This window comes from Theropithecus gelada, chromosome 3, assembly GCF_003255815.1.
Source record: "Theropithecus gelada isolate Dixy chromosome 3, Tgel_1.0, whole genome shotgun sequence".
NCBI classification, from domain to species: domain Eukaryota; kingdom Metazoa; phylum Chordata; class Mammalia; order Primates; family Cercopithecidae; genus Theropithecus; species Theropithecus gelada.
Window position 1 is genome coordinate 85,257,604 of NC_037670.1, and position 26,381 is coordinate 85,283,984.

General features: G+C 37.4%; 1 protein-coding gene across 2 annotated transcripts in view; it reads left to right on the forward strand.

Moving 5' to 3' along the window:
- Window positions 1-25,696, forward strand: part of HIBADH (3-hydroxyisobutyrate dehydrogenase) — a 141,115-nt gene extending 115,419 nt beyond the window's left edge. For both annotated transcript variants that reach the window (XM_025379876.1, XM_025379877.1), the window contains exons 5-8: window positions 8,136-8,269; window positions 12,777-12,853; window positions 19,657-19,813; window positions 24,759-25,696. In XM_025379876.1, coding sequence (XP_025235661.1) covers window positions 8,136-8,269; window positions 12,777-12,853; window positions 19,657-19,813; window positions 24,759-24,917 — 527 coding nt within the window. In that variant the 3' untranslated portion in view covers window positions 24,918-25,696. The remainder of the gene's footprint in view (window positions 1-8,135; window positions 8,270-12,776; window positions 12,854-19,656; window positions 19,814-24,758) is intronic.
- The last annotated feature ends 685 nt before the right edge of the window (window positions 25,697-26,381 follow it).

Here is a 26,381-nt window from a genome sequence, read left to right on the forward strand (position 1 = left end):
TTTTTCACTTTTAACTCTTCATAATAATGTCCCCATACATATACACTTATGCTTATGCATGCTTATGTAGCAGTAAATGAAAATGCCATTACCACATGTGAAGAATCATGCTGCCCCAAAGTTGAACTTTTAAAAAAAGTAATTGACAAATAAAAAATTGTATGTATTGTGTGCATGTTATAAAATATGTATACATTGTAGATTGGCCAAACTGAGCTAGTTAATTACCTCACATACTAACCGTGTGTGTGTGTGGGGGGGGGGGGTGTGGTCAAGTTATTTAAAAATCTACTCTCAGTAATTTTCAAGATTACAATAAATACATTGATACTAAAAAGTTTTTTGATAAACTAGAAAATACTGTCTTAATGAGTCTTAATGAGGATTATTGGTCATTTTATTAGCCATTGATATCTGCCTGCCTACTAAGAAGAAAATTAACATTTATCAGATACATGCCATGTGCGGGGTGCAAAGATTCAAACAGCTCATGCCCATAAGGATCTTAATAAGACACACCAGAAAAATCATTGATTAGAGTAGTGTAAGTGCTTTATTAGAGATATCACCAGGAATGTTTTAAGGATAGAGAAAGAGGGGTCATGAAATACTTCTCAGAGTTGACATGAGTTGAGTCTTGAAAAATAAGCAGGAGTTAGCCAGGCAAAGAAGGCAGAGAAGGGTATTTCATGTGAGGGAACAGCCCAAGATAGGCATGGGTACTTGAAAAATCATTGCACATTCTGGCCATTGCAAATAGTTTTCAGTGTGCCTTGAGTGGTAGTTTTTGTTGCAAGGGTTAGATGAGGAGACCAAAGAAGTAATTAGGATTCACTGACAAGGAAAATAAAGATTTAAAAATCAGAGGTCATTTAAGGAGAGAAGAGAAAATTCATTGCTTCCTACAACTCAAGACAGAAGAGAGGGTACAGTGAGTTATGTAGTTCACCTTTTTGCCGAAGCATAAATATATAGGTACTTCAGAAAGAATAACTTAATGGAGAAAAAATGGGAGGAACTTTGAGACTATATAAAAAATGTTGGCTGGGCGTGGTGACTCACGCCTGTAATCCCAGCACTTTGGGGGGCCGAGGCAGGAGGATCACGAGGTGAAGATATCGAGACCATCCTGGCCAACATGGTGAAACCCTGTCTCTACTAAAAATACAAAAATATTAGCTAGGTGTAGTGGCACGCTCCTGTAGTCCCAGCTACTCGGGAGGCTGAGGCAGGAGAATTGCTTGAACCCGGGAGGCAGAGGTTGCAATGAGCTGAGATTGCGCCATGGCACTCCAGCCTGGGCGACAGATTGAGACTCGTCTCAGATAAAAGAAAGGAAATGTTAAGTAATAGTGAATAATGTTTTCAGTTGCTGGTTATTTTCATGTTAATGTATAACTTAAGACTTGAGCCTGTTTTCATTCTCATATCAAATAAAACTGCCCAAAGATTAGGAGACAGATAAGCATAAATGTTAGAATGAGGTGATTTAAGTTTTATTTATTTTATAGGTATAAGGCTAAGATTAGCCTGGAAAGGATATAAAGCAAGAACCAAGCTTCAATTCAGTTTATCTTGGGAAAAAAAGGTCACTATTTTTGATGCAAAAATGTGGAAACATTGTTCATTACTTCATTTACTGTTCCTGCATGAAGTTCCAAATGAGAATTTTTAAAAATATGGAACTCAGTTCAAGGAAAAGATGCTTGCTCCCAAATAGGGTTTCCCAAGACTTCTAAGATACTCAGATCCATATTTGAGATTTGTTGTGAGATACTATGGTTTCTTTTTTTATTGTTCTTAATGCTGATTTTGTTTTCTTTTGAAAATTTGATTTCGTTTTTTAATTGACAAATAAAAATTGTATATATTTAGCATGTACAACATATTTTGAAATATGTACATATTGTGAAATGGCTAAACCGAAATAATTAACATATGCATTACCTCACATACTATTTGTGTGATAAAAGCACTTAAAATCTACTCTCTGAGCAATTTTCAAGAATACAGTACATTGTTACTAACTATAATCACTATGTTGTACAGGTCTCTTGAACTTCTCCTTATTTCTGATTTTCTAAAAGCTCTCTAATTTTTTTGCTCTGATAAGCATACCCACATTGGTTGTGAAGAGAGGTAGAGTGTTACGTGCATTTAGAGAACAGGCAGAACTCAGCATCTAATAAAAAGCATACCAGATTACCTGCTCAGTTCATGTTAGTTAAACTGCTCTGAACTAGATTTGCAAATGGATTCAGAATACCTATATTCTTATCAGAGTTTTTATATGCCTACCTACAGTTGACAGCAAGAATATTACTCTTCAAGAACAATTTGTTGTTTTTTCACCCCTTCTCTTTCTGAGAATGGTTCTTTCAATGACGAAGGTTGAAAAATGAAAGGAAAGGGGGAATCAGGATTTGGTGGTGATTGCCCTCATTCATTGATTCTTGGTATGTGATGCTACCTTTCGGCATTTTCTTCTGGTTATACATCTCTTTCCCTAATTATATTTTGTACTTTTTGAGTGCAAAGACTAGGTTTTATAACTACCATGACCTTACATTTTGGACTTTCTGTGATAGTCGTATTTCAAGTAGTTTCTGAATATAACAGAAAACAAGTCCTTATTTTTGATTCAGCAAATATATTTACTTGTTGAATCTTTACACATAGCACGAAGATCTAACAAGTTGTTAAAGGCACTGAATAAATATTTGCTGATGATATTTTTCCTCTTTGGACCTCTGTACAACTGTATACCCTCTAATAGCACGAATCTGACTCTTTTATTAGCTATCTGTATTTTCCTTATCCCTTCCGCTACCTCCATTCTCCAACGTCTCCCTCCCCCCAGCATCACAAGCACAAAATTTCAAACTCGTTGAGAACAAGGATTGTTTCTTCCTCATTCTCAGGGTTGAGGACCACTGAAGAATGGATCTCCAGTGATCACATTTTTGATGTCAACTATAAGTAGGTGTGGAAGGGAAGAAGGAACGTAGCTTAGCAAATGGAGTCATCTATGATACCTTTTTTTTTTAAGAGAGAGAGAGAGGCTGATTTAGAGGATTTGTGCTTAGATTTAAAAGTGCTTCTCCCCTATAAGGCTTACTAAAATCAAAACAGATTACCAAGAGAAGTGACAGATGTCTATCACTTTAAAATCAGGGTAGTCAGCTACCCATTTTGCGCGGTTTGGGCATTTGCCAAAAACATTTATTTCTACAAATGAGTTCAGTGTTTCCGATTCTAGTATTATGGGAGAGAAACACTAGAGACATCATCACAGGGAAGTGTTAGAAAAAGCACTAAAGGCAGCCACAAATATTTAGGCTTTTTAGGGTTAATGTAGTTACATGAGAAAATTTTTTTTCTCATTTGGAACTTTTTTTTTTTTGTACAAAATAAAACATGCCATAGTTTTGTGTGTTAATATAATAAATGTGGGAAAGTGGATGATTATGAACTTGAAAACCCAAAATTATAGAATTTCAAAGCCTTAAAAGGAATTCAGTGGTAATTTTCTCTAACCACGTCACATCCTAGATGAAGAAACAGGGTGAGCAGCATTTAATGACTTGCTGGAATGATAGAAATGCTTTGTCTGTAATCCTTGGCATCTCATGCATATCTTGTGAGAGCAGTTATCACATGGTATTACAGTTGTGGTCTGTTTCCTGGACTTTTCTTCTCTCTTGCCTCCTGAGAATCTCTTATGTACTAGAGCTGGTGGATGTGAGTGAATGAGCCAACGATTACTGCCCTCATGGAGCTAGTGTTATTCTAGGGAATACAGACCAGAAACAAATGAAAGTGTTAAAGAGGTGATAAATGCTATGAATAAAATTGAAGCAGGAAAAGGAGAGAGCGATGAGATGCTATTTTAGATTGTTAGGTTGAGTGGTCAGGGAAGGCCTCTCTCAAGAGGTGAATTTTGAACAGAGGCCTCAATGAACTAAACTATACCAGTCATGAATATCTGGGGGAAGAACATTTCCGGCAAAAGGAATAGCCAGTTCAAGGCTTTGAGATGGGAGCATACTTCACCTGTTTCAAGAACAGCAAGGAGGGCAGGGTGGCTGGAAAGCAGCAAGTGATGGGAAGAATGACATGAAATGAAATAGGAGAGGTAGCCCAGAGCCATGTCATGTAGGGCTTTGTAGGACTTGGGATTTTATACCAAGAGTGATAGGAAGTCTTTGGAGGGTTGGGAATAGGGAACAAACATGAGCCGGGTGAACTAGATGTATATTTTAAGAGGATTCCTCTAGCTGCTATATGGAGAACAGACTACAGAGACAAGAGGAGAAGGGAAATAAAGTAGGAGACTATTGCAGTAATCCAGGCAGGAGTTACCTGTGGCTCAGACCAGGGTAGTAGGGACGGACAGTGAGAGAAGTGGCTGAATCACCAGTGCCTAACTTCTTAGGAGCAGGGACATTTGTGATTCATCCTTCACCCAAGGGCTTACCACAGGGCCTGATTCTTAGTAGGTGCCCAGTTAATTGTGTTGAATAGATAAAACAAATGCAGATTTCTTGTGTCTTCCCCATTCACTATGCTGCCAGTGAAAGATTTTGCACATCTTAACATAATGGCTGTAGACCACTAAAGTTTTTCTTAACCTGAGCCACCCTGCTTCTGTTATTTACAGGTGCAGCCCAAACCCACTAATACTTAAAAAGAGAGGCTAAAATTATCCCAGAGAAGACAATGGCTTAAGTAACTAAATAGGAAAATGTCCACTTCACAAATTCAAGTTAAAAAGTAGTAAGCCCTTACATTTAAATAGCATTTTTAGCTGGGCAGGGTGCTCATGCTTGTAATCCCAGCACTTTGGGAGGCCAAGGCAGGAGAATTGCTTGAGCCCAGAAGTTCGAGACCAACCTAAATGAAACCCTGTCTACCAACAACAACAACAACAAAAAACAAATAGCCAGGCACAATGACACATGCCTGTAGTCCGAGCTACTCAAAAGGCTGAGGTGGGAGGATTGCTTGAACGTGGGAGGATTGCTTGAGCCTGGGAGGTTGAGGCTGCAGTGAGCTATGATCATTACACTCCAGCCAGGGTGACAGAGCAAGACCCTGTCTCAAAAAATAAATAGCATTTTTATTTTACAGCATACATTTACATATTCACAGCCAATCTATGAAGAGGTTATTAATACTTTTCCTGTTTTATACACTGAGACTCAGAAGTTAAATAATTTGTCACACAATTTGCCAGCAAGTGGCGCATCCCCAAAACAAAATATAACATCTCCAGATATTTTACCCTTTCTACCATGCTTATTAGTTTATTTATCAACCAACCATTTGTTGAGTATATCATGCACTATAATAGATAATGGGGATGCTGGCAAGCCATGCCCCCAGTGCTGACTTTGTGGGAAGTTTATAATGGAAGAATCAGACAAGAAAATCCAAGATTTTAATAAAGTATGATAAATGCTGTAATAGAATTAAGCACAGGGTGGATTTTGGTTTTGTATATACAATTACTAAAATATATAGTAAAATAAATATTTCTTCCAGTATTCTAGCAGCTACCCGAGTATGCATTCTGTGTTTTTATATTTTAGAAAATGGACTTGAATCAAAATGGCATGTCATTGTAATAAATTTCTTCATTTTTGATAGACATAAAAATCTATACAATGTCTTCTGAAATCCATAAGCTGTCTTACACAACTTTAGAGTCACAGCTTTCTAGATATTCTTTCCTAAGTTCAAAATGGTTACTTACATTTATTTCAGGATAATTTCGGTCTCTTTGTTTTGATTTTGAGACAAGGTCTTGCTCTGTTGTCCAGGCTGGAGTGCAGTGGCATGATCTCAGCTCACTGCAGCTTCCACCTTCTGGGTTCAAGCAATCCTCCATCTCAGCCTCCTGAGTAGCTGGGACTACAGGCACATGCCACCATGCCCAGCTAATTTTTGTATTTTTTGTAGAGATGGGGTTTCGCCCTGTTGCCCAGGCTGGTCTCAAACTTCTGGGCTCAAGCAGTCCACTGGCCTCAGCCTCCCAAAGTGCTGGGATTACAGATGTGAACCACCATGCCTAGCTAATTTAGGTCTTAATTCTGCCTTTGCAGAGGGACTAGGCTTGATAGTGTTGTATGATTAAAGGAATATGTATGAGAAGATAAGATTTGGTTCCAAGGAATGTCAAAACTTTAGAATTACCCATTTTAGTTAGACCCTTACTTTGGCATGTAGGTTATGATGAAGTCGGAAATAATTATGATACCACATCAATATGAGGAAAGAGTCGAACTACCACAGACCTCTGAATTAAAAGATAAACTATTCTTTCTTTTGTGGTCTTCTCTTGCTTAAGCAACTTATTTCTGCTTTTTAAAATATGTGTTTGAACAAGTGAGAAAGTACACCTGTCAAAAGACTAACCAGCTGAGAATCACTGTCAACATTAATTTTTTTTAAATAAATGACTCTGAAGCTATTTAGCAGTCTGTAATCTAAATACAAAGCAAAGCTATTGATCTATGATGGATAGTGCTGGATTTGTTTGTAAGCTTTGACTTAAATCTTCTACTTAATTTCTCTAGGTGAGATCAACAGGATTAGGAGGAATGGTGGTTATATGGTTTAAATAAAAATGGCTATAGAAATTGAGCAAAATAATTGTAAAACATTAATGGTTTACCATCTTGATAAAGTAAACTAGAAACTAACAAAACAACGGTCACTTAAATGTTAATAAGAATGTTTGAATGACATAGATTGGCTAACTGAACGCATTTTTTATAAATTGGGTTTTTGTATATAATCCATTTCAAAGTGAAGATATTGCAAAATAATGTAATTTAACTATATGCATGAGCATCTCAGGTTTTCAGAACATGTGGGCACTCACTATTCCAAGATTGTTTGGCTAGCATAATGCTGACTTTTTTTTGACTTTTAATCATTGGCTATGACTAGTATCAACTGTAAAATAGAAAGCAAAATATTCACAATTTGAATGAAATAGGTATTTCTTCACTTGGGCTTTTAAAAAACATAAATACGGTATTTCATTGAATACATTAAATTCAAAAGCAGGCCATTACTTGCAGCTGTCTATTCTAATGGCCAGATTTGATATATACTACAGACAATTACAGTTTCTTTGTTCTTACCGTACTGTAAAATAAGTTCTTCCACATACTTGCCTGGGAAGTTTTGAAAAATAAAGCCTAGCTTGAAAATTATGAACCAAGATTTCTTTGAATATTAAAAACAGTAATAATACTCTTGATTTTATAGTTAATAAAAATTTAGATGAATGAAGCTTCTTCCTCTTCCTTTTAGGACAAGTCTAGATCATATTTTCTGTGCTAAATAAAAAGTTGTTTCTCCAGTCACTCGAATGAATGAACATGCATTAAGTCTTTGTTAAAAGTTACTAAGGAGTAGTGAAGTCAGTGTTAAAGTTTATTTCTTCTTCTTGCTCATATCACTAAAAATAAATTGCCCAAAAGATGTATAGCAGGAAGGAAAAGAAAAATCAAATAATATTGAAAAGTACACATGAGAATAATCAGTCAAAATAAACAACAGTTTTTCTTGCCTTAAAAAAAGAATCTACCATCTGAAATGCCTACTTGTTTAAGGAACAAAGAGCCAGGTCTCCCTTTTTGTAGATCTCACTTATAGATAGTATTTGGAGAGTGGGTGAGTGAGCAAGAACCCCAAATCCAAACGTGGGCAGCAGACCTCTCTCTGGCTGCTCCTTTGCTGATCAGGGCCCAGGTAAAACTTTTTGTGTGTGTACTTTCTGTAACTTAATAGGTTTCTTAGGAGAATAATAGATGCATGGGAATAATAACATTTACATCTTAAGTTCCCTTATCTGTTAGGCCATGATTGTGCTGAAATGATTAAGGTGAGTTGAGATTCAGAGTACGACTGAATCTATATGTCTCTTTTGGTTTGTGATTAATCTGGGTGATACTTGATTGCTGAATATTTCTGTAGAGATTTAGAGTATCTTATACATGCCTGGCAAAAATACAGTTTGGAGGCAGGATGTTTTTAGTTGGTTTCTCTAATTTTATTATATGCCTAAAAATTTTAAGAAATGTATTCTTTTGCTTCTATCCCTTTACCCCCAAATGATTCAGGTGTAGGAGCTGCACGATCTGGGAACCTCACGTTTATGGTGGGAGGAGTTGAAGATGAATTTGCTGCTGCCCAAGAGTTGCTGGGGTGCATGGGCTCCAACGTGGTATACTGTGGAGCTGTTGGGACTGGGCAGGTAAGATTTTTACATTAATGACCTTGACTTGATGATGTAAAATTGACTAATGTTCCTTTCTCTTTCCTGACCATATTTTTATTCTTCTTTCTTCAACCTTTGGATTCTTTCTTTGCTCAGATTTTTAAAAATTTATTTGGAATAAATTAGTTTTGCATCATTCCTGGTGGGCTTAAGCAGACATCAGTCAATTAACTTATTAAAAAAACTTCCATTACTGGCCAGATGCGATGACTCATGCCTGTAATCCCAACACTTTGGGAGGCTGAAGCAGGAGGATCACTCGGGCCCAGGAGTTAGACACCAGCCAGGGCAACATAGTAAGACCCCATCTCTACAATAAACAAAAAAATTAGTCGAGTGTGGTGACACACACTTACATAGTCCCAGCTACTTAGGAGGCTGAGGTGGGGGGATCACCTGACCCCAGGGGTGGGGGATCGAGGTTGCACTGAGCCATGATAGAGCCACTGCAGTCAGCCTGGGTGATAGAGCAAGAACCTATCTCAAAAAAAAAAAAAAGGGAAAAAAATTTCGTTATTAGGATCTTGACATGTCATCCCAGCAACTACTGAAATCATCCTTAAAACTGCTCTTATTTTGAAGTGCTTGTTTCTGAGTTGCTATTTTCCTCCACCTAATTTTGTAATTACAGTTGACCCTTGGACAACACAGATTTGAACTCCGTGGGCCCACTTATACATGTATTTTTTTCCATAGATATGTTGAAAACTTTTTGAAGATTTGTGACAGTTTGAAAAAACAGGTGAACCACATGGCCTATAAATACCAAAAAAATTAAGAAAAAGTTAGATATGTCATGAACGCATAAAATATATGTAGATAGATGCTAGTTTATAAATATGCACAAATCTGTTACAAAGAGTTAAAATTTATCAAAATTTACAAACACTTATAGACCATACATGGCACCATTCACAGTTGGGAAAAGAAGTATTAAATCATAATGGCATAAAATTAACTATAGTAATACTGTACTGCTGTAATAATTTTGTGGCCACCTCCTGTTGCTATTGCAGTGAACTCACGTGTTACAAGTGTTGGACATAAAATGTCATGTGACACTAATCATCTTTGTGTGAGTGGTTCATCTCTTCAGTAAATTGTGTATCATAGTAAACACGATCTCTTGGAATTCTCTTGTATTTTTTATCATGTTTAGTGCAATACCATAAACCTTAAATGACACCATAGGACCCATACAAAGTGCCACTAGTGATGCTGGAAGTGCTCCCAAGAAGCTGAGAAAAATCATGACATTGCAAAAAAAAGTTGAATTGCCTGATATGTACCATGGATTGAGGTCTGCGGTTGCATTTGCCCCCCATTTCAAGATAAACAAATCCAATGTAAGGACCATTGTAAAAAAAGAAAAGAATAGTCATGAACCCATCACTGCAGCTACTCCAGCAGGCTTGCACTTTTTGCAGAACATCTTTTTATCTCACATTGAAAATGCAGCTTTTATGTAGATGCAGGATTGCTATAGAAAGGCATACTTACATCTAATATGATTCAAGAAAAAGTGAAGTCATTATATGACAACTTAAAGCAAAAAGAAAATGAAGGATCTAAAGCTGGAGAATTTAATGCCAGCAAAGGATAGTTTGATAATTTTAGGAGGAGGTTTGCTTAAAAAATGTCAAGATAATAAGCGAAGTAGTTTCTGCCAACCAAGAGACAGCAGACAGTTCCCAGGTGCCATTAAGAAAAATAATTGAAGAGAAAGGATATCTGCCTGAATGAGTTTTTAATCCAGACAGAAGTGCCCTATGATGGGGGGAAATAAAAAGGATGCTCAAAGGACATTTATTGGGAAGAGAAGCAAGCACCAGGATTTAAGGCAGGAAAGGATAGGCTGACTCTCCTGTTTTGTACAAATGCAGTTGGGTTGGTAATCAGGACTGCCCTTATCTATAAAGTTGCTAACTCCTGAGGCTTTGAGTAAAAAGATAAATACCAGCTGCCTGTCTTTTGGTTGTACAGCAAGAAGGCCTGGACAGTGAGAACCCTGTTTCTGGATTGTTTCCATCAATGGTTTTGTCTCTGGAGTCAGGAAATATCTTACCAGTAAGGGACTGACTTTTAAAGCTATTTTGATATTGGACAGTACCCCTGGCCACCCAGAATAATATGAGTTCAACACTGAAGGGCATCCAAGGGGCCAACTTGCCCCTAAACACAACACCCCTAATTCAGCCTCTAGATTAGGGGATCATAAGGACCTTTAAGGCTTATTACACATGGTACTCTATGGGAAGGATTGTCACTGTGGAAGAAAACCCTGATAGAACATCATGAAAATCTGGAACGATTACACCACTGAAGATGCCATTGTTATTGTAGAAAACACCTTGAAAGCCATCAAGTCCCTAACAGTAAATTCCTGCTGGAAAAAAGTGTCCAGATGTTGTACTGGACTTCACAGGATTTATGGCAGGGCCAATCAAGGAAATCACTAAAGAGACTGTGCATATGGCAGAAAAGGTGGGGAGTGTATGAAAGCTTTCAAGATACGGATCTTGGAGAAATTCAAGAGCTAATAGACACCACACCAGAGTAATTAACAGAAGAGACTTGATGGAGATGAGTGCTTCTGAACAGTGCCAGATGAGGAGGAAGATGATGTACTGAAAGCAGTGCCAGGAAACAAATGGACATTAGACAGTAAGGCAGAATGGTTCTTATTATTCAAGACTCCTTTCAACTTCTTTTACAACATGGACCTTTCTATGATACAGACACTGAAAATAAAGCAAACAGTGGAAGACGGATTGGTACCATACAAAAACGTTTTTAGAGAAATGAAACAGCAGAAAAGTCTGATAGAAATTACAATTTCTATAAAGTTATCCAGAGCGTGCCAGCCCCTCCTGCCTCCCCTTCTACCACCTCCACCTCTGTCACCCCTGAGACAGCAAAGAGCCAACACCTCCTCTTCCTCCTCAGCCTACTCATTATTAAGATGATGGGATTGAAGACCTTTATGATGATCCACTTCCACTTAATGAATAATAAATATATTTTTATCTTCCTCATGATTCTCTCAGTAACATTTTTTCTCTAGCTTACTTTACCGTAAGAATACAATATATAATACATGTAAAAATATGTGTTAATCAACTGTTTGTGTTATTGACGAGGCTTCCAGTCAACAGTGGGCTATTAGTACTTAAGTTTTTGGAGAGTCAAAAGTTATACATAGGTTTTTGACTGCAACCAGGGGTTGGCACCCCTAACCCCCTCATCATTCAAGGGTCAACTGTACTTGCCATAGCTCTATTTATAGTACAATCAGGCAGCAATAACTCATGGACTTCAAACTTTTTCTTGAAAAGTAACTTTAATTTAGAAATATGAGGTGATTGACAGACGATTAAACAATACTGAACACTGAAATCAAGCTAGTTGTTTCCCTCCCCCTCCCAATACACACACACACACTCTCACTCCTCCTCTTAATGCTTTTATCCTAGTCACTAGGACTCTCTCTCACTCTAGACTTGGTATTATCTTAGATATAGTTATTGTCTCCATATTCTTACACAGTCTCCAAGCTCTATTAATTCAAATTACTCTCATTGTTGACCTTCATTTCCATTCAACACAGGACCTGGTCCAACCCTTTCTTTCAGTGTCTCACACCTAGTTTACTGCTCAGGGGGCCTAATAAGTCCCTGAATGCCAAATTTACCCCTCAGTCCAACACCATAACCCAGACCAACTCCATCAAGATGCTTGTATCATCATAGTGCTTCCCCATTCTGAAACTTTGAATAGATCCCAATTTCCTACCGTGTCAAATTTTAACTCTACACCCTAGCTTTCATAGCTGACATGTTCTTGCCCCAGTCTTAACTATCAAATTTCTCACTATTCCTTAAAACATAGGCATATTAATCAATTTTCTTACTGTTCCCCAGCAACATCCCATGTAAAATATTTAATCCTTATATATTTACCCTTCTCCCCGGATCTCCTTCTTTCCCTTTCTTGCCTGTTTAAATCCTGCCTTGGCCTCCTAAAGGATGATTTCAGGTTCCACTTCCTCTCTCTTCCTGCCTTCAGTGATCGTGTTGCTCTGAACTCCTCCTCCTATCTCTTATAGCTTCTACCTTACAATTCACCACTTGTTTTGTTGCCTTTTCATATAGCATATTACTCCCATTTCCCAATTAGACTGTAAGTTACATCCTGTAAAGAGCAGTTGTACCCTATAGTGCTGAGCCCGTAGTAGCGATGTGAAAAATAAATTTTCACATAGGCAAATTTATTACCTAGTGGAGGAGACCTGCAAGTCTGCTGTGGGATAGCATGAGGTTCAGAGGGAGCCAGGCTGCATCATGTTCTCTTCCCCACTCGAGAAAATCAACAGTTGAATGTTACTTCTTTTAGAACGTAGCCCCTGGAATTGGGCAAGGAAAAACATCCTGTGAGTTATAGCTTGAAAATACAGATATTTAATATGTACTCAATTTATTTTCAGGCGGCAAAGATCTGCAACAACATGCTGTTAGCTATTAGTATGATCGGAACTGCTGAAACTATGAATCTTGGAATCAGGTTTGAATAGTACATTTTTATACTAACATTTTTATAGGCTTTCCTATTTGATTTTCTGATGTTAAAAAAATGATGTTCATGAGAGATAAATGAGTTGATCCAAGAACATTTTGAAAGTACTTCATTATTCAACTTGAACAGACTTTGCTTATTGGACAAGCAATAGGACCCAGGAGAGCATGAATACTTTTTGCCATAGCCATAAAATGTATTGCCTGTGCATTTGAAGTTATATTATCCTTTTTATATGGGAGCCCCATTTCTTCTATTATGTTGAAATGCAAGAAACATTTTTACTATAAAATTTAAACATACTTTGGCAATGTCGGGACAAATTTGTATAAGACATGGTTTTAGTGTGTAGTGAATTCAAGTGGTATGCTACCATGTGACTAGTTTATGTACCTTTTAAAAATATGGTCCCCCAAATCTGCCCTAAAAGTGTTCTTGGTGGTTCATTCTCAGGCTAAAAACTGGATAGCATTCATAAAGCTGCAGTTCATATGTATAACTCTTTCATTTTATTTTGCCTGTCGTTTAGTTACTTTGCATTAGTATGTATCTTTCTATTAAAATGGCATACTTTGCTTAAAGTGATTCAGGAATTCTGTTTTTCCTATGGATGATCATCTTTTAAATGCTTAAGGTTAATGTCTTAATTTTAGCCTTTAATCTTTTGGGTTAGTAATGCTACATATGATTAATCACCTAATTAATTTTTTGAATGTTTTATATTTCATGAAAATAATAAATATACATTGCTTTAGAAAATGCTTAATGAGCAGGATGCTTTACTCAGTTGCTTTCATCACATTCCCCAAAACTGCTTACCAAATATATCACAAAACAGAATAGTGTTTCCTAGCACAGCTTTTAATAAAAGTAATAAAAAGAGCCAACATACTTGAGATATTTTTGAAAACACAGTAACGGATTCACATTTCCTCTTAATTACCATATCAAGATGCTGTTATTTTATTGAATTGCCCTTGTCTCAGATGTTTAACTATCTTGACCTATTAAGTTGTCATGTTGTAATTGAGATAAAAGAGGAATTTGCTTTGCATCAGCACTAATTGGTTTATCAATATCGTGTACCATTTACATTTTAAAATTGAATGTCCATAAGACGGTAAAGCATGTCTGTACAGAGCCTTAATAAAAGTGGTAGTATACAGGCACCTTTTCAGAGTGTTATGTTTGTATTGTGGCCAGTTTTAGGATATGGGTCACTTATAATTGAAAACCTGGTTACTGGCAACTTGTTTTCATGTTCATTCTCTAGACTAATTTCATGGAAGAGGAAAATGTACATTTCTGGAACATAAATTACATATACAATTGGTGTTGACAGCAGGATTGGTATGCATATGTATGTTTAGAATTTTATTTTTATTTTCTGGATATAAATGATTATATAAAGTAAAATGCTGGATGAACTTAGGCTATACTGTACTACAACTTTCCCTCTTTGCCCACTCACTTGTAGTGGGTTCGTTTTCAAGGAGAAAATGAAAAGTGATTTTAAAAAAAAGACATGTAAGAGAGCAGAAGCAATTAACAGAGTTTCCCTTATTTTTGGCTCTGATCAACTATGACAAAATTATTATTTAGAAATATGAAACTTTTAAATGTTTAATTTTTCTAAAACTCTACATATATACTGATATATATAACATAAAATATATTTTAAAAGTCTGAACACAAGGCAGAAACTCACTAGTTGTACTTAACTGTTAAAAATAATGTATAAGTTTCTCGTGTTTCAGATTATACCAATGAATTGCTTATTTTCATAACATGAGGGTTTTACCACTTTATCTTACAAAGATTCTCAGTGGTTTAAAGGCCCTAAAAATGAATGCTTCTGCTATTGTCTTTTCTCCACGGTTTACAGACATGGTTTAAAGTGACAGGATTTTTCTCTAATAGAGTATAGAGAGCAGCCACGATTTATTGAGCTCTGCAAGGTGAAAGAGAAAATTGGCATCAGCAAGCATAAATTCTCAAGTAGTAAATTCCCACAAAGTAGTATAGCATCAAAACGGTTTAGCCACATTTATATTCTGTCCACTCTGAAGTGAAATTTTTCAGAGCATTAATGTCAACATTTACAAATTGAGTCACCCATTCCTGTGAAGTCATCATCTCTGATTAATTTTATTCTCATAAGTCAGTGGTTTTTCTGGAACACTTTTTAAAAAATAATGAAGAATAAAATCTTACAGTTTAAAATTCTTATTGACTCTATGCTCTTTTACAATGAGTCTTTATGGATGTTAGCAAAGTTTTTAAATGTTGTAAAAAAAAAAAAAGTACAAAATATGGTATACAATATATTTTGAGATTCCTTTTTTATTAGACCTTTCTGCTTTCTAATTGCATTCCTACATAGGCATTAGAATCATAGTTTTATGGCCCTGAAAGTACCCTACTTGTATTAGAGAGGTTTTGTTCCTGTGTATCACATAGAGACAACATTGATAATGTTTTGTTGTTTTAAATTACCAGCTCCACTGGAAATTGATTTAAAATATATATATATTGGTAGTATAACAAGTTATTTGCATTACCAACCAGGCCCAGGCTCCTCCAGCACCCACTGTATTGTCTTCCACCAAAAGAAGCTTGAAGCAGCTGAACTTCTGGAAAGCTGTTCAAGATGAGAACTTTCCCTCCAGTGTGGTTTTATTAATAGTTTCTTGCATACTGCCCTTAGAAGATGTTGCTTTTGCATTTATGTGATGACTGGAGCCTTAGTTGTGTACCCTAATAAATATAACAGATGGCAAAAGTTTGTAATTTGTAAACGGCCAGAAAGTTTGTTCTTTGTATGTCTCTATACTGTCTGGTTTTACGTAAGAACAAAACAAATTATGTCACTAAACTGGGATGTTTGTATCACAGGAACAGATCTGGAAATGAAACATCTAAGACTATGTCAACCCAAATCATTCACTTATCATACAGATTTCTTAATAAACTGATAAAATGCCATCATATTTTATCAACAACTAGCCAATACGTATTGGTTTACTACCTACGTATACCAATACGTATTAAGTTCACCACCTACTTAATAGTCAACTACTAGCCAATACAATAGCATGTGTTTGGGCGTGCATGTAGGTCTGCATCCAAGCTGTCCCACATAATTAAGCTTTTTTCGTTTATAAAATGACAGAAATAATTACATCTATCCACTGGGTTGTTGTGAAGATTAAGTGAGTTAACCCACGTAAAACAATTTCTGGCACATAGTAGGTGTCGATATGTGGTAATGATATTTGTGGTTGTGGTGAGGTGGTTATTGTTTGAAATTAAATTGTACTTTAATCTTTTTCTTCCTAACATGTCTCACTAGCTGGCATTACATATTTATTTGTCTGTTTATTACCTGTCTTCCCATCTAGAAGCTCCATGAAGGGGAATGGTTTGTTTACTCATTGCCATATCTTAAGAATATACCTGGCAGGTATTAGGCACCCAGTGAAGATTTGTCAGATAAATAAGGAGAGGAGGGAGGAGGTAGGGGAGTGAGTGAGTGAGTCTCTTGCCAAAAGTAAAAGTTATCCAGGTGGGTCTTAACTCAGCCCTCCTGGCAGACTGGCACAGCCTCCTCTTAGCTTCCTTCTTACTGTCTCCTTGGCTGCACGTGTAGCACTTGGGTATAGTAGATCTCAGTAAACATTGATGGATAAGTGATTAATTAAAACTGACATGGTCTTAGATGTGTCATTTCCAGATATGTTCCTGTGATATATAAACATCCCAGTTTAGTGACATAATTTGTTTCATTCTTTCGTAAAACCAGACAGTATAGATTACTCACAGATAATATAAACAAACTTTTTTGGCCCTTAAAGTCTTGGTTGGTTACATTGAAGGCAAATGTTTAATTTTTAAAATTTTTTTACAGTTTATGCATTATTTTTACTTATTCCAAAACCTCATTTAAAATTCTTATGTTTTAGAGGTGAGTAGATTTGACACAGTGACGTTTATTTGAGATGCATTATATATGCAGTCAGAGCAATGAATTCATTCTGTTTATATCAGAGAACATTCCAGCAATTGTAAAGCCACATGCATGCACGCATGCACTCTCGAACCACATCCAGTGGCAAGTTATTATGGGGACTGACAGACTGTCATTCTTTTGATGGCTTGAGCTGTATATCTTCTGAACAGCAATGGGGCTCTTATGCAGAAAGTATCATATGTTCCCAGCCAATTTACAGGGAAACAGCAATAACATTTTATCATGGTTGAGAGCCCAGTAGCTGCTTCCTATTAAACTTGCCCTTTCAGATACCTGTCTTGGATTAATTTGTTGATTTCGAATGGAAACTCAGTCTTCTCCAGTGAAGCATGACGTTCTAGGATAGACTCTGAATGACAATTACTGTGTATTCTAGCTGGTTTCAGACCATTACAAGCCTTGGGCACAGTGGAAAACAGAGGACTTCAGTAACTGATTTTAATATCATGTCTAATTTTAACTGTCAGTTATGTATGTGCCAGAGAAAGAATCCTCAGAAAGATGAAATGCAAAACACTTCTAACTTGCTCTTTTTAATGATACACTTTGCTACGGGTGGGGGCAGGGGGAGGGAAGTGGAGAGGGAGTAACTATCTCCTGAAGGGAATCAGCACGGTGGGGAAGCATCAGATTTGAAAAGTGAGAATGAAAAACTGCCGCCTGATTTTTTTGTGTGTGCCCCTCAGGATGCTTCTAAATAGTAATGTGTTCACCAAAAAGGGTTTCCATCAATCAGTACCAGTACTCTTCCTTGAACATTCAAGAAAAATGTAGGGTTTTACAAAGTTAGAATAATTAGCTTTGCTCACCATTTTGTTGAATATTATAGAAGAGAATTTCCTTAGCCGTAAAAGCTCTTGTGAGCTACTACTGAGTGTAACCTGGTAGATTAGAAAGAAGGGAGGAATTCTGCTGCTTTAAATGTGATGAACCATCTTCAAAGATCTAAATTAGGAAGTCCTGAAATTGTATTTCAAGTGGAGGGAGAAAGCGACGTTTTGGAGTCTTTAAAAGTCTTTTCTCCTTATGGAGCATATTAGATGTATGCATTCTTGAACATTTGTACTTTCCAGGTATAGCGAATTAACTAATTGTTAATTTGTGGTTTTACTTTTCACAATTATTCACTAAGCACACTGGCTTTATCTTTTCCTAAGTGATATACTACAATAGCATACTGATAGCCTAATCTTATTTAAAAGGAGAAAGCAAGCATCAGTAGCAAACTATACATGCAGTGAACTTGGATCTTTATAAAAGAATGAATGAAACTGTTGGGTTTCTCTCGGGCAATCTACAGTTGAACAGAATGAATGATAGCCGATTTAGACTGAGTTTCTGTATCTGTTATAATCCTTAGTAAAATCCATCACTATAACATGGGCCACCATATGAATTCAGATACTTGATATGCCACATAGCAGTCTGGGAACCACAGCTACCCCTTGAAAGCCTGATTACATAACAGTTGTATTATGTGGTAATTCCATACATATTTTTGGCTGTTAGCCTCAGCCCCCTGCTCTAGCATCTGAAAAAAATGTTTTATTGGCCATGATATTCAGATTTTGAAATAAACAGACATGTGTTTTAGACACACAAGCAATCTAAGCATGCCAAGATGCATAGTTTGTTTAACATTTACATAAGTGTCTCTTTTCAGTGTTTTTATTTTCTGGAAGAGGTTGGTTTTAAGAAAAAGCGGAAAGCTTTTATGACAATTGTTTCATAATGGCTCTGTGTATAAAAGAAATCAAATAAATTGCTAGGTATAAAGTTTTATTTGAAACTTGATTCAATGATACTTAGCAAAATTGTGCTTCCCAAACTGCATTATATCTTTAGAATCCAAGTAATGGAGCATTTTGATTCTATTTTTTCTAGGGTCCATACTGAACAGCCGTTTCTGCCATCAGCCCAGTGATAGAACAAATGATGTTTCCGCTTGGGCAAGCTTTGTTTTATCAGGATCAGTAACCTTATCAGCAGTTGACCCAGAACTATAATGCATGTCTCTGAATAGATAGCATATGTCACAACTCTGTGCAGACTTGCTTCATAAGCAAGACTGTCTAATAAAGATTTAATAAGTAAGGAAAAGTTTGCAGCAAAAAAGTCTTCTTTTATAATAACTTTTCTTAAGCTCGTTTACAGCTCCTGGCTCATCTCTTGCATTTATTCTCGTAAAAACTAAAGGAATAAACATACATATAAATGCATTCACACAGACTCCCATGATGCATCGTTTATCTGTCAATATTTCTTTCTGAAATATATCATTTGTGGGTAAAGAATGTAGAATTTAAATTATCATATTGGTTTAAGGTTCTTATGTGACACATAAATGTAGTAATGTCCAAAGATTAGAAAATCCATGAGTGTGATAAAGCAATAGTACTTTTATGCAATTATATATTAGTTTTTCTTAATAAAATGTAGTAATGTCCAAAGATTAGAAAACCCATGAGTGTGATAAAGCAATAGTACTTTTATGCAATTATATATTAGTTTTTCTTAATAATAGGATAACATAGGTTTTCTCTAAATGCAAAATGGTCCTGGCTCAAAAATGTTATTTAACCAGTAGTGTTTAGTACCCTATAATTCAAAATTGGATTGTTCACTCTCATATCAATCTGCTTAGATTTTAGAAGACATATAATAAATGGAGAGAGAAGATGGAGCATCCCCATACATAAATAAGTCACGCACGACTTGTACATTTTGACACTTAACACTTCTTTTCTTTGACCTTTGACAGGTTAGGGCTTGACCCAAAACTATTGGCTAAAATCCTAAACATGAGCTCAGGACGGTGTTGGTCAAGTGACACTTACAATCCTGTGCCTGGAGTGATGGACGGTGTTCCCTCGGCTAATAACTATCAGGGTGGATTTGGAACAACACTCATGGCTAAGGTATGGTAAATATAGACACTAACCAAGAGAGAAGGAAAAATGTTTCATGGTCTAATAACACTTTCCTTCTCTTTCTCTTAATAAAGCATATGTCTCATAGAAGAGGCAAAATTACTAGAATATTCACTCTCACTGAAAGAGTAAAAACCTAGCTTAGATGAAAATCCGTATCTTGTTCATTTTTATTCCTGGCCTTTTGGATGAGAAGAATGGGCCAGGCTGTGTGTGTGTGTGTGTGTGTGTGTGTGTGTGTGTGTGATGGGCCAGGCTGTGTTTGTGTGTGTGTGTGTGTGTGTGTGATGGTCCAGGCTGTGTGTGTGTGTGTGTGTGATGGGCCAGGCTGTATGTGTGTGTGTGTGTGTGTGTGTGATGGGCCAGGCTGTGTGTGTGTGTGTGATGGGCCAGGCTGTGTGTGTGTGTGTGTGTGTGTGTGAGAGATGGGCCAGGCTGTGTATGTGTGTGTGTGTGCGCATGCGCGCGCTTGGGTTTGTTTATATGAGCTGGTAAAATTTGGTTCATCATAAACTTAGGTTAATTTACCAACTTCTTAAATGAGAGCAGTGAGAATTTTCTCATTGTTGATAATACACTGGCAGTGCATATATGCATCACAAAAGAAGAGAGGATTTTCCCATTGATAATAGATTTCCAAATACATCTTCCTGCTTTAAGATTTTAATATATGGATTTATATGTAAAAATTAGTTAAGTCATTTGAAAAGCAGATTGTCATCCTTCTCTTATTTGAGATCTCAACTTTAGAAAGTCTGTGCTGTCAACTGTAGAAAATAATTTTTAGACGAGCTAACTTTCAGATTTCTGCAGTGCTATTTTCTCCCAGTTGAGGGTGGGTTTTTTTGTTTGTTTCTGATTCAAAAGTAAGAATACGGCCAGGCGCAGTGGCTCATGCCTATAATCCCAGCATTTTGGGAGGCCACGGTGGGTAGATTACCTGAGGTCAGGAGTTCGAGACCAGTCCAGCTAACGTGGTGAAACCCCGTTTCTACTACAAATACAAAAAATTAGTCAGGCGTGGTGGCACGCGTCTGTAAGCCCAGCTACTCAGGAGGCTGAGGCAGGAGAATCACTTGAACCCGGGAGGTGGAGATTGCAGTCCGCTGAGATCGTGCCATTACACTCCAGCCTGGGTAACAGAGCGAGACTTCATCTCAAAAAAAAAAAAGAAAAAGTAAGAATACGTATACCTAGATACCACACAGGCATACCTTGGAGATATTGTGGGTTCAGTTCCAGACAACCACAACAAAGCAAGTCACACAAATATTTTGGTTTCCCAGTACATATAAAAATTACATTTACACTATGCTGTAGTCTATTAAGTGTGCAGTAGCATTATGTCTAAACAATATACGTATCTTAATTTCAAAATGCTCTACTGCTAAAAAATGCTAACAATTATTTGAGCCTTCAGTGAGTCATAAGTCTTTTTTGCTGGTGGAAGGTCTTGCCTTGAGGTTGATGACTGCTGATTGACCAGGGTTGGTGGTTGCTGAAGGTTGGGTGGCTATGACAATTTCTTAAAATAAGATAGTAATGAAGTTTAAGTTTACTGCATTGATTGAGTCATCCTTTCATAGAAGATTTATGTGCTGCTGTTTGATAGCATTTTACCCACAGTAGAACTTCTTTCAAAATTGGAGGCAATCCTCTCAGACCCTGATGCTACTTTATTAACTAAATTTGTGTAATATTCTAAATCCTTTGTTGTCATTTCACCAGGAGTAGAGCTATCTCAAGAAACCACTTTCTTTGCTCATCCATAAGAAGTAACTCCTCATCCCTTCAAGTTTAGCACAAGATGGCAGTAATTCAGTCACATCTGCAGGCTCCACTTCTAATTCTAGTTCTGTTTCCACCACATCTGCAGTGACTTTCTCCAGTGAAGGCCTCAAAGCTATACATGAGCATTGGAATCAGCTTCTTCCAAACTCCTGTTAATGTTGATATTTTGACCTCCTCCCATGAATCACAAATATTCTTAATGGCATCTAGAATGGCAAATTATTTTCATAAGGTTTTCAGTTTACTCTGCCCAGATCTGTCAGAGGAATCACTATATATGGTAGCTATTGCCTTATGAAATATTTCTCACATAAGAGTTGAAAAACGACTCTTTGATCCATGGGCTACAGAATGGATGTTGTTGTGTTCATAGACATGAAAACAACATTAATCTTGTACATCAGCACCCTTGGGTGACTACGTGTACTGTCAGTGAGCAGTCATGTTTTGAAAGGAATCTTCTGACCAGTAGGTCTCAACAGTGGGCTTAAAATACTCAGTAAACCATCCCATAAACAGATGTGCTTTCTTTTAGACTTTGTTGTTCCATTTGTAGAGCACAGGCAGAGCAGATTCAGTGTGATTCTTAAGGGCCCTAGGATTTTTGGAATGATAAATGAGCACTGGCTTCAACTTCAAGTCACCAGCTGCACTGGCCCTTAACAACAGGGTTAGCCTGTCCTTTGAAGCTTTGGAACCAGACATTGACTTCTCTTTAGCTGTGAAAGTCCTAGATGATATCTTCCAACAGCAGGCTGTTTCATCTACACTGAAAATCTGTTGTTTTGTGTGGCCACCCTCATCAGTGATAGCTGGATCTTCTGGATAACTTCCTGCAGTTTCTCCATCAGCACTTGCTGCTTCACCTTCCACTTTTATGTTATGGAGATGGCTTCTTTGCTGAAACCTCATGAACTAATCACTGCTAGCTTCACACATCTTCTGCAGCTTCCTCACCTCTCTCAGCCTTCATAGAATTGAAGAAAGTTAGGGCCTTGTTCTGGGTTAAGCTTTGGTTTAAGGGAATGTTGTGGCTGGTTTGATCTATGCAGACCACTCAAACTTTCTCCCTATCAGCAGTAAGGCCAATAGGGAGCAGTAACACATTATCATTCATGTGTTCACTGGAATAGCATTTGTAATTTTCTTCAAGAATTTTTTCTTTGCATTCTGCTGTTTTAGTTGCCCTGCCTTTCAGCCTGTCTTGATTTTCTACACGCCTTCCTCACTAAGCTTAATCGTTTCTAGCTTTTGATTTAAAGTGTGAGACAGCTGACTCCTTTCATTTGAACACTCAGAGATCATTGTAGGGTTATTAATTGACCTAATTTCAATATTTTGTGTCTCAGGGAATAGGGAGGCCTGAGGATTGAAAGAGAGAGAGCTGCCATTCAGCGGCAGGGCAGTCAGAATACATGTGTACCACATTTATCGATTATGTTTGCCATCTTATGTGCGCTTTGTGACACCCCAAAACAGTTTCAATAATAACATCAAAGATCACTGGGCGCAGTGGCTCATGCCTGTAATCCCAGCACTTCGGGAGGCCGAGGCGGGTGTATCACCTGAGGTTAGGAGTTCAACACCAGCCTGCCCAACATGGCAAAACCCTACTAAAATAACTCTACTAAAAATAAAAAAGCCGGGTGTGGTGGCACATGCCTGTAATCCCAGCTGCTCAGGAGGCTGTGGGAGGAAAATCGCTTGAACCTGGGAGGCGGAGGTTGCAGTGAGTCAAGATTGCACCGCTACACTCCAACCTGGGCAACAAGAGAGAAACTCCGTCTCAAAAAAAAAAAAAAAAAAAAAGTCACTGATCAGAGTCACCATAACAGAAATAATAGTAATGAAAAAGTTTAAAATATTGTGAGAATTACCAAAATGTGACAGCTGCATGGCTGGGCACATGCTGTTGGAAAAACAGTGCTGATAGACTTGCTTAATGCAGGATTGCCACAAACCTTTGATTATTAAAATACAAAAACAAACATGCATTATTTGTGAAGCATGATAAAGTGAAGCATAGTCAGACAGACAAGATGTGCCCATACTTGGCTTACTCTCCCTCATTCCCCATGACGTTTGTTCATTCTGCTTCCTGAATATGCCTTGAATCCATCCCTCCTCCCCCGCTAGCAGTACCTTGGCGGAGCCTCGTGTGTGTTGTACCACAAATACATCTTAACTGATCTTGTCTTTCAGCCTGATCTTCTCCACTTTATTTTCCACAACAAAGCAAGAGTGCGCTTCTAAAATGTAAAATCCTGATTGTGTCACTTCTACTTTGAAGTTTTTGTAGTAGTTTCAGTTACTTCGAGATTAAAGTCCATCCCTGCAACTTGTCTGACAAGCCCCCAGATGCCTTGGCTTTTGCTTGCCTCAACCAGACTGATTTCCTTTCCCATCCCCCACTCCTTGCTTTCATCATGCTGAACTCACTTCTCCCTCTTGTTCTCTCTCTTACAAACCTTCACATTTGCTGTTCCGTCTGCCAGGATCATTCTTCCTTGCCCACCACCTCCCTGACACCCCGATGTTTTCACCTGGCTCCAGGTCTGTGCTTCACTGTCTCTTTCTCTTCACCTTTCCCAGCACCCCAGACCCTGCTTCCTTGGATCCCATGATAGTACTCCTATCCAATTATACCATGTTTATTTGTCTTTCTCCTTAACACAATGTGAGTTTGGGTGGGCTGTGGCTGTTTTGCTCATCATTTTATCCCAGCTTCTGGCACATTGTCAGCACACTTCAAATATTTATTGGATGAAGTAATATTTGTAACTGTTTCCTGTTTTGCAGTTTTATTTCTCTTTGTTTTCATTTAAGAATCTTTTAAAAAATTTTTGTCAGTCTTACAGATTTCCACAGATAAGATTACACAGGGAAATTTTTTTTTTCTTCAAGTCTGTGAAACAGGTATTGTGGAAGGTGGAAAAATATAAGAGAACTCAAGGTTTCTGTCTGGAGCAGTTTTGCAATTATATGAAAGCACTTACTAAAAAATGTTAACTTACCATAGTATTTATCTTATTTTTTCAGATTACATTTTTTCTTCTTTGAAACCAAAACATTAGGAACCACAGTTCTAAAGAGCCTTTACCACCAGTCTCAATGTGTTCTCTCTTCCTCTTGTTTGATTTAGGATCTGGGATTGGCACAAGACTCTGCTACCAGCACAAAGACCCCAATCCTTCTTGGCAGTCTGGCCCATCAGATCTACAGGATGATGTGTGCAAAGGGCTACTCAAAGAAAGACTTCTCATCTGTGTTCCAGTTCCTACGAGAGGAGGAGACCTTCTGAGTGTGCCCTTTGGCCATGGACACTGTTGGGAACCAAACTCTGTCTTGGAGCCTCCTTCTAGCTCACTCCACAAGTAAATGGATTTAATCAAAGGTCACCTATCTGCTTTTGATTGTCTAGGTCACAGTAATCTCTAGGATTTTTTCACCCATTTTTAACCACTTATTCTTTTTGTCTTTTTAACAAACATATTATCTGAATTTTTTTTCTGCAAGCCACTGATAGTCTCTGCTAACTAGCTGAATTGACCTTTTACAAAGTTTGATCCCTGAGCATCCTCAACTAAATCGTTGAATCCTCCAATCAGGATATTATCTGCTTTACTTTACAAATAAAAGCAAATCTTTTGTCAACCGGATGAAACCCATCTTAAAGGAATTGGTGTGAAGAGAGAAGTTAGAGAAGGAATATGCAGTGAATTACTATCTGTGTCCATCAGGAAGTTTGTGCTGTTAACCAAATGGTTACTGCACTACCAGGGTTACTGGTTTATTTTCCAGGGAGCTGATAAAGCAGGAGAACTGTTGCAGCATGTTTTCTATTTGGACTCAGTCACAATATGGTAGGATATCCCTCACCAACTCCCAACACTCAGCAGACTTGTTTTTATATTTTTTTCTGTCTTGTACATTCTTACTACGTATTTTTTTGACTTGAAAAGAATGACATCTTTAGACCCATTTCAGAGCCAATGATGATATTTGCTTTAGATAATTATTATATTATTATAAATATAGCCATATTATTTTGAATTCAAATAAATTTCTATACTGGTAATACTTTCTTGGTTTTTGTTTCTTCCCCATCATTTGGTGAACTAATGATCTGACAAACTGATGTTCACATTAATGGGGAAAGGAGGAATAAAGAGAAAGGAGGGGAGGTCAAAAGGAACAAAGTTCTGAGTTGGCCAGTGGCAAGCCAGTGTTTTGCTGCTTTACCTGAATCCTTATTGAGTATTCGTTTGAATGTTTTTTAGGTCATCAGTTCTCTAGGAATTCAGCCTGTGTTAAATGTAACATGCCCCAATATGGAGCACAGTCACCACTTTTCCCACCTCAGCCTCTAGCAACATTCCAGGTAATAGACCTAGACACCAAATTTGGCAGAAGTATTATTGCTTTCATCATTTTCCTGGTGATAAAAAATTCCAGGCACTATTAAAAGTGCTAGGGATACAGTGATGAACAAGACACAAGATTTCTGCCCTTGCAGAGCATAAGTTCTGGTGTCTCATGTGTTTGTGACAGACAAGAAATATGTATTTTTCAGATAAGAACTAAAAAGAAAAAGCAGAATAAGGGGGATGGATAGGGAGTGCTGGGGTATTTTCTTAGGGTGATAAGGAAAGTTCTCTCCAATAAGGTGGCAATTGAGCAGAGGTAAGTAAGGGAGTAAGCAATGCAGGTACCTGAGGAACAAACATTCCAGGCAAAGGGAACAGAAAGTACAAAGGCCCTGAGG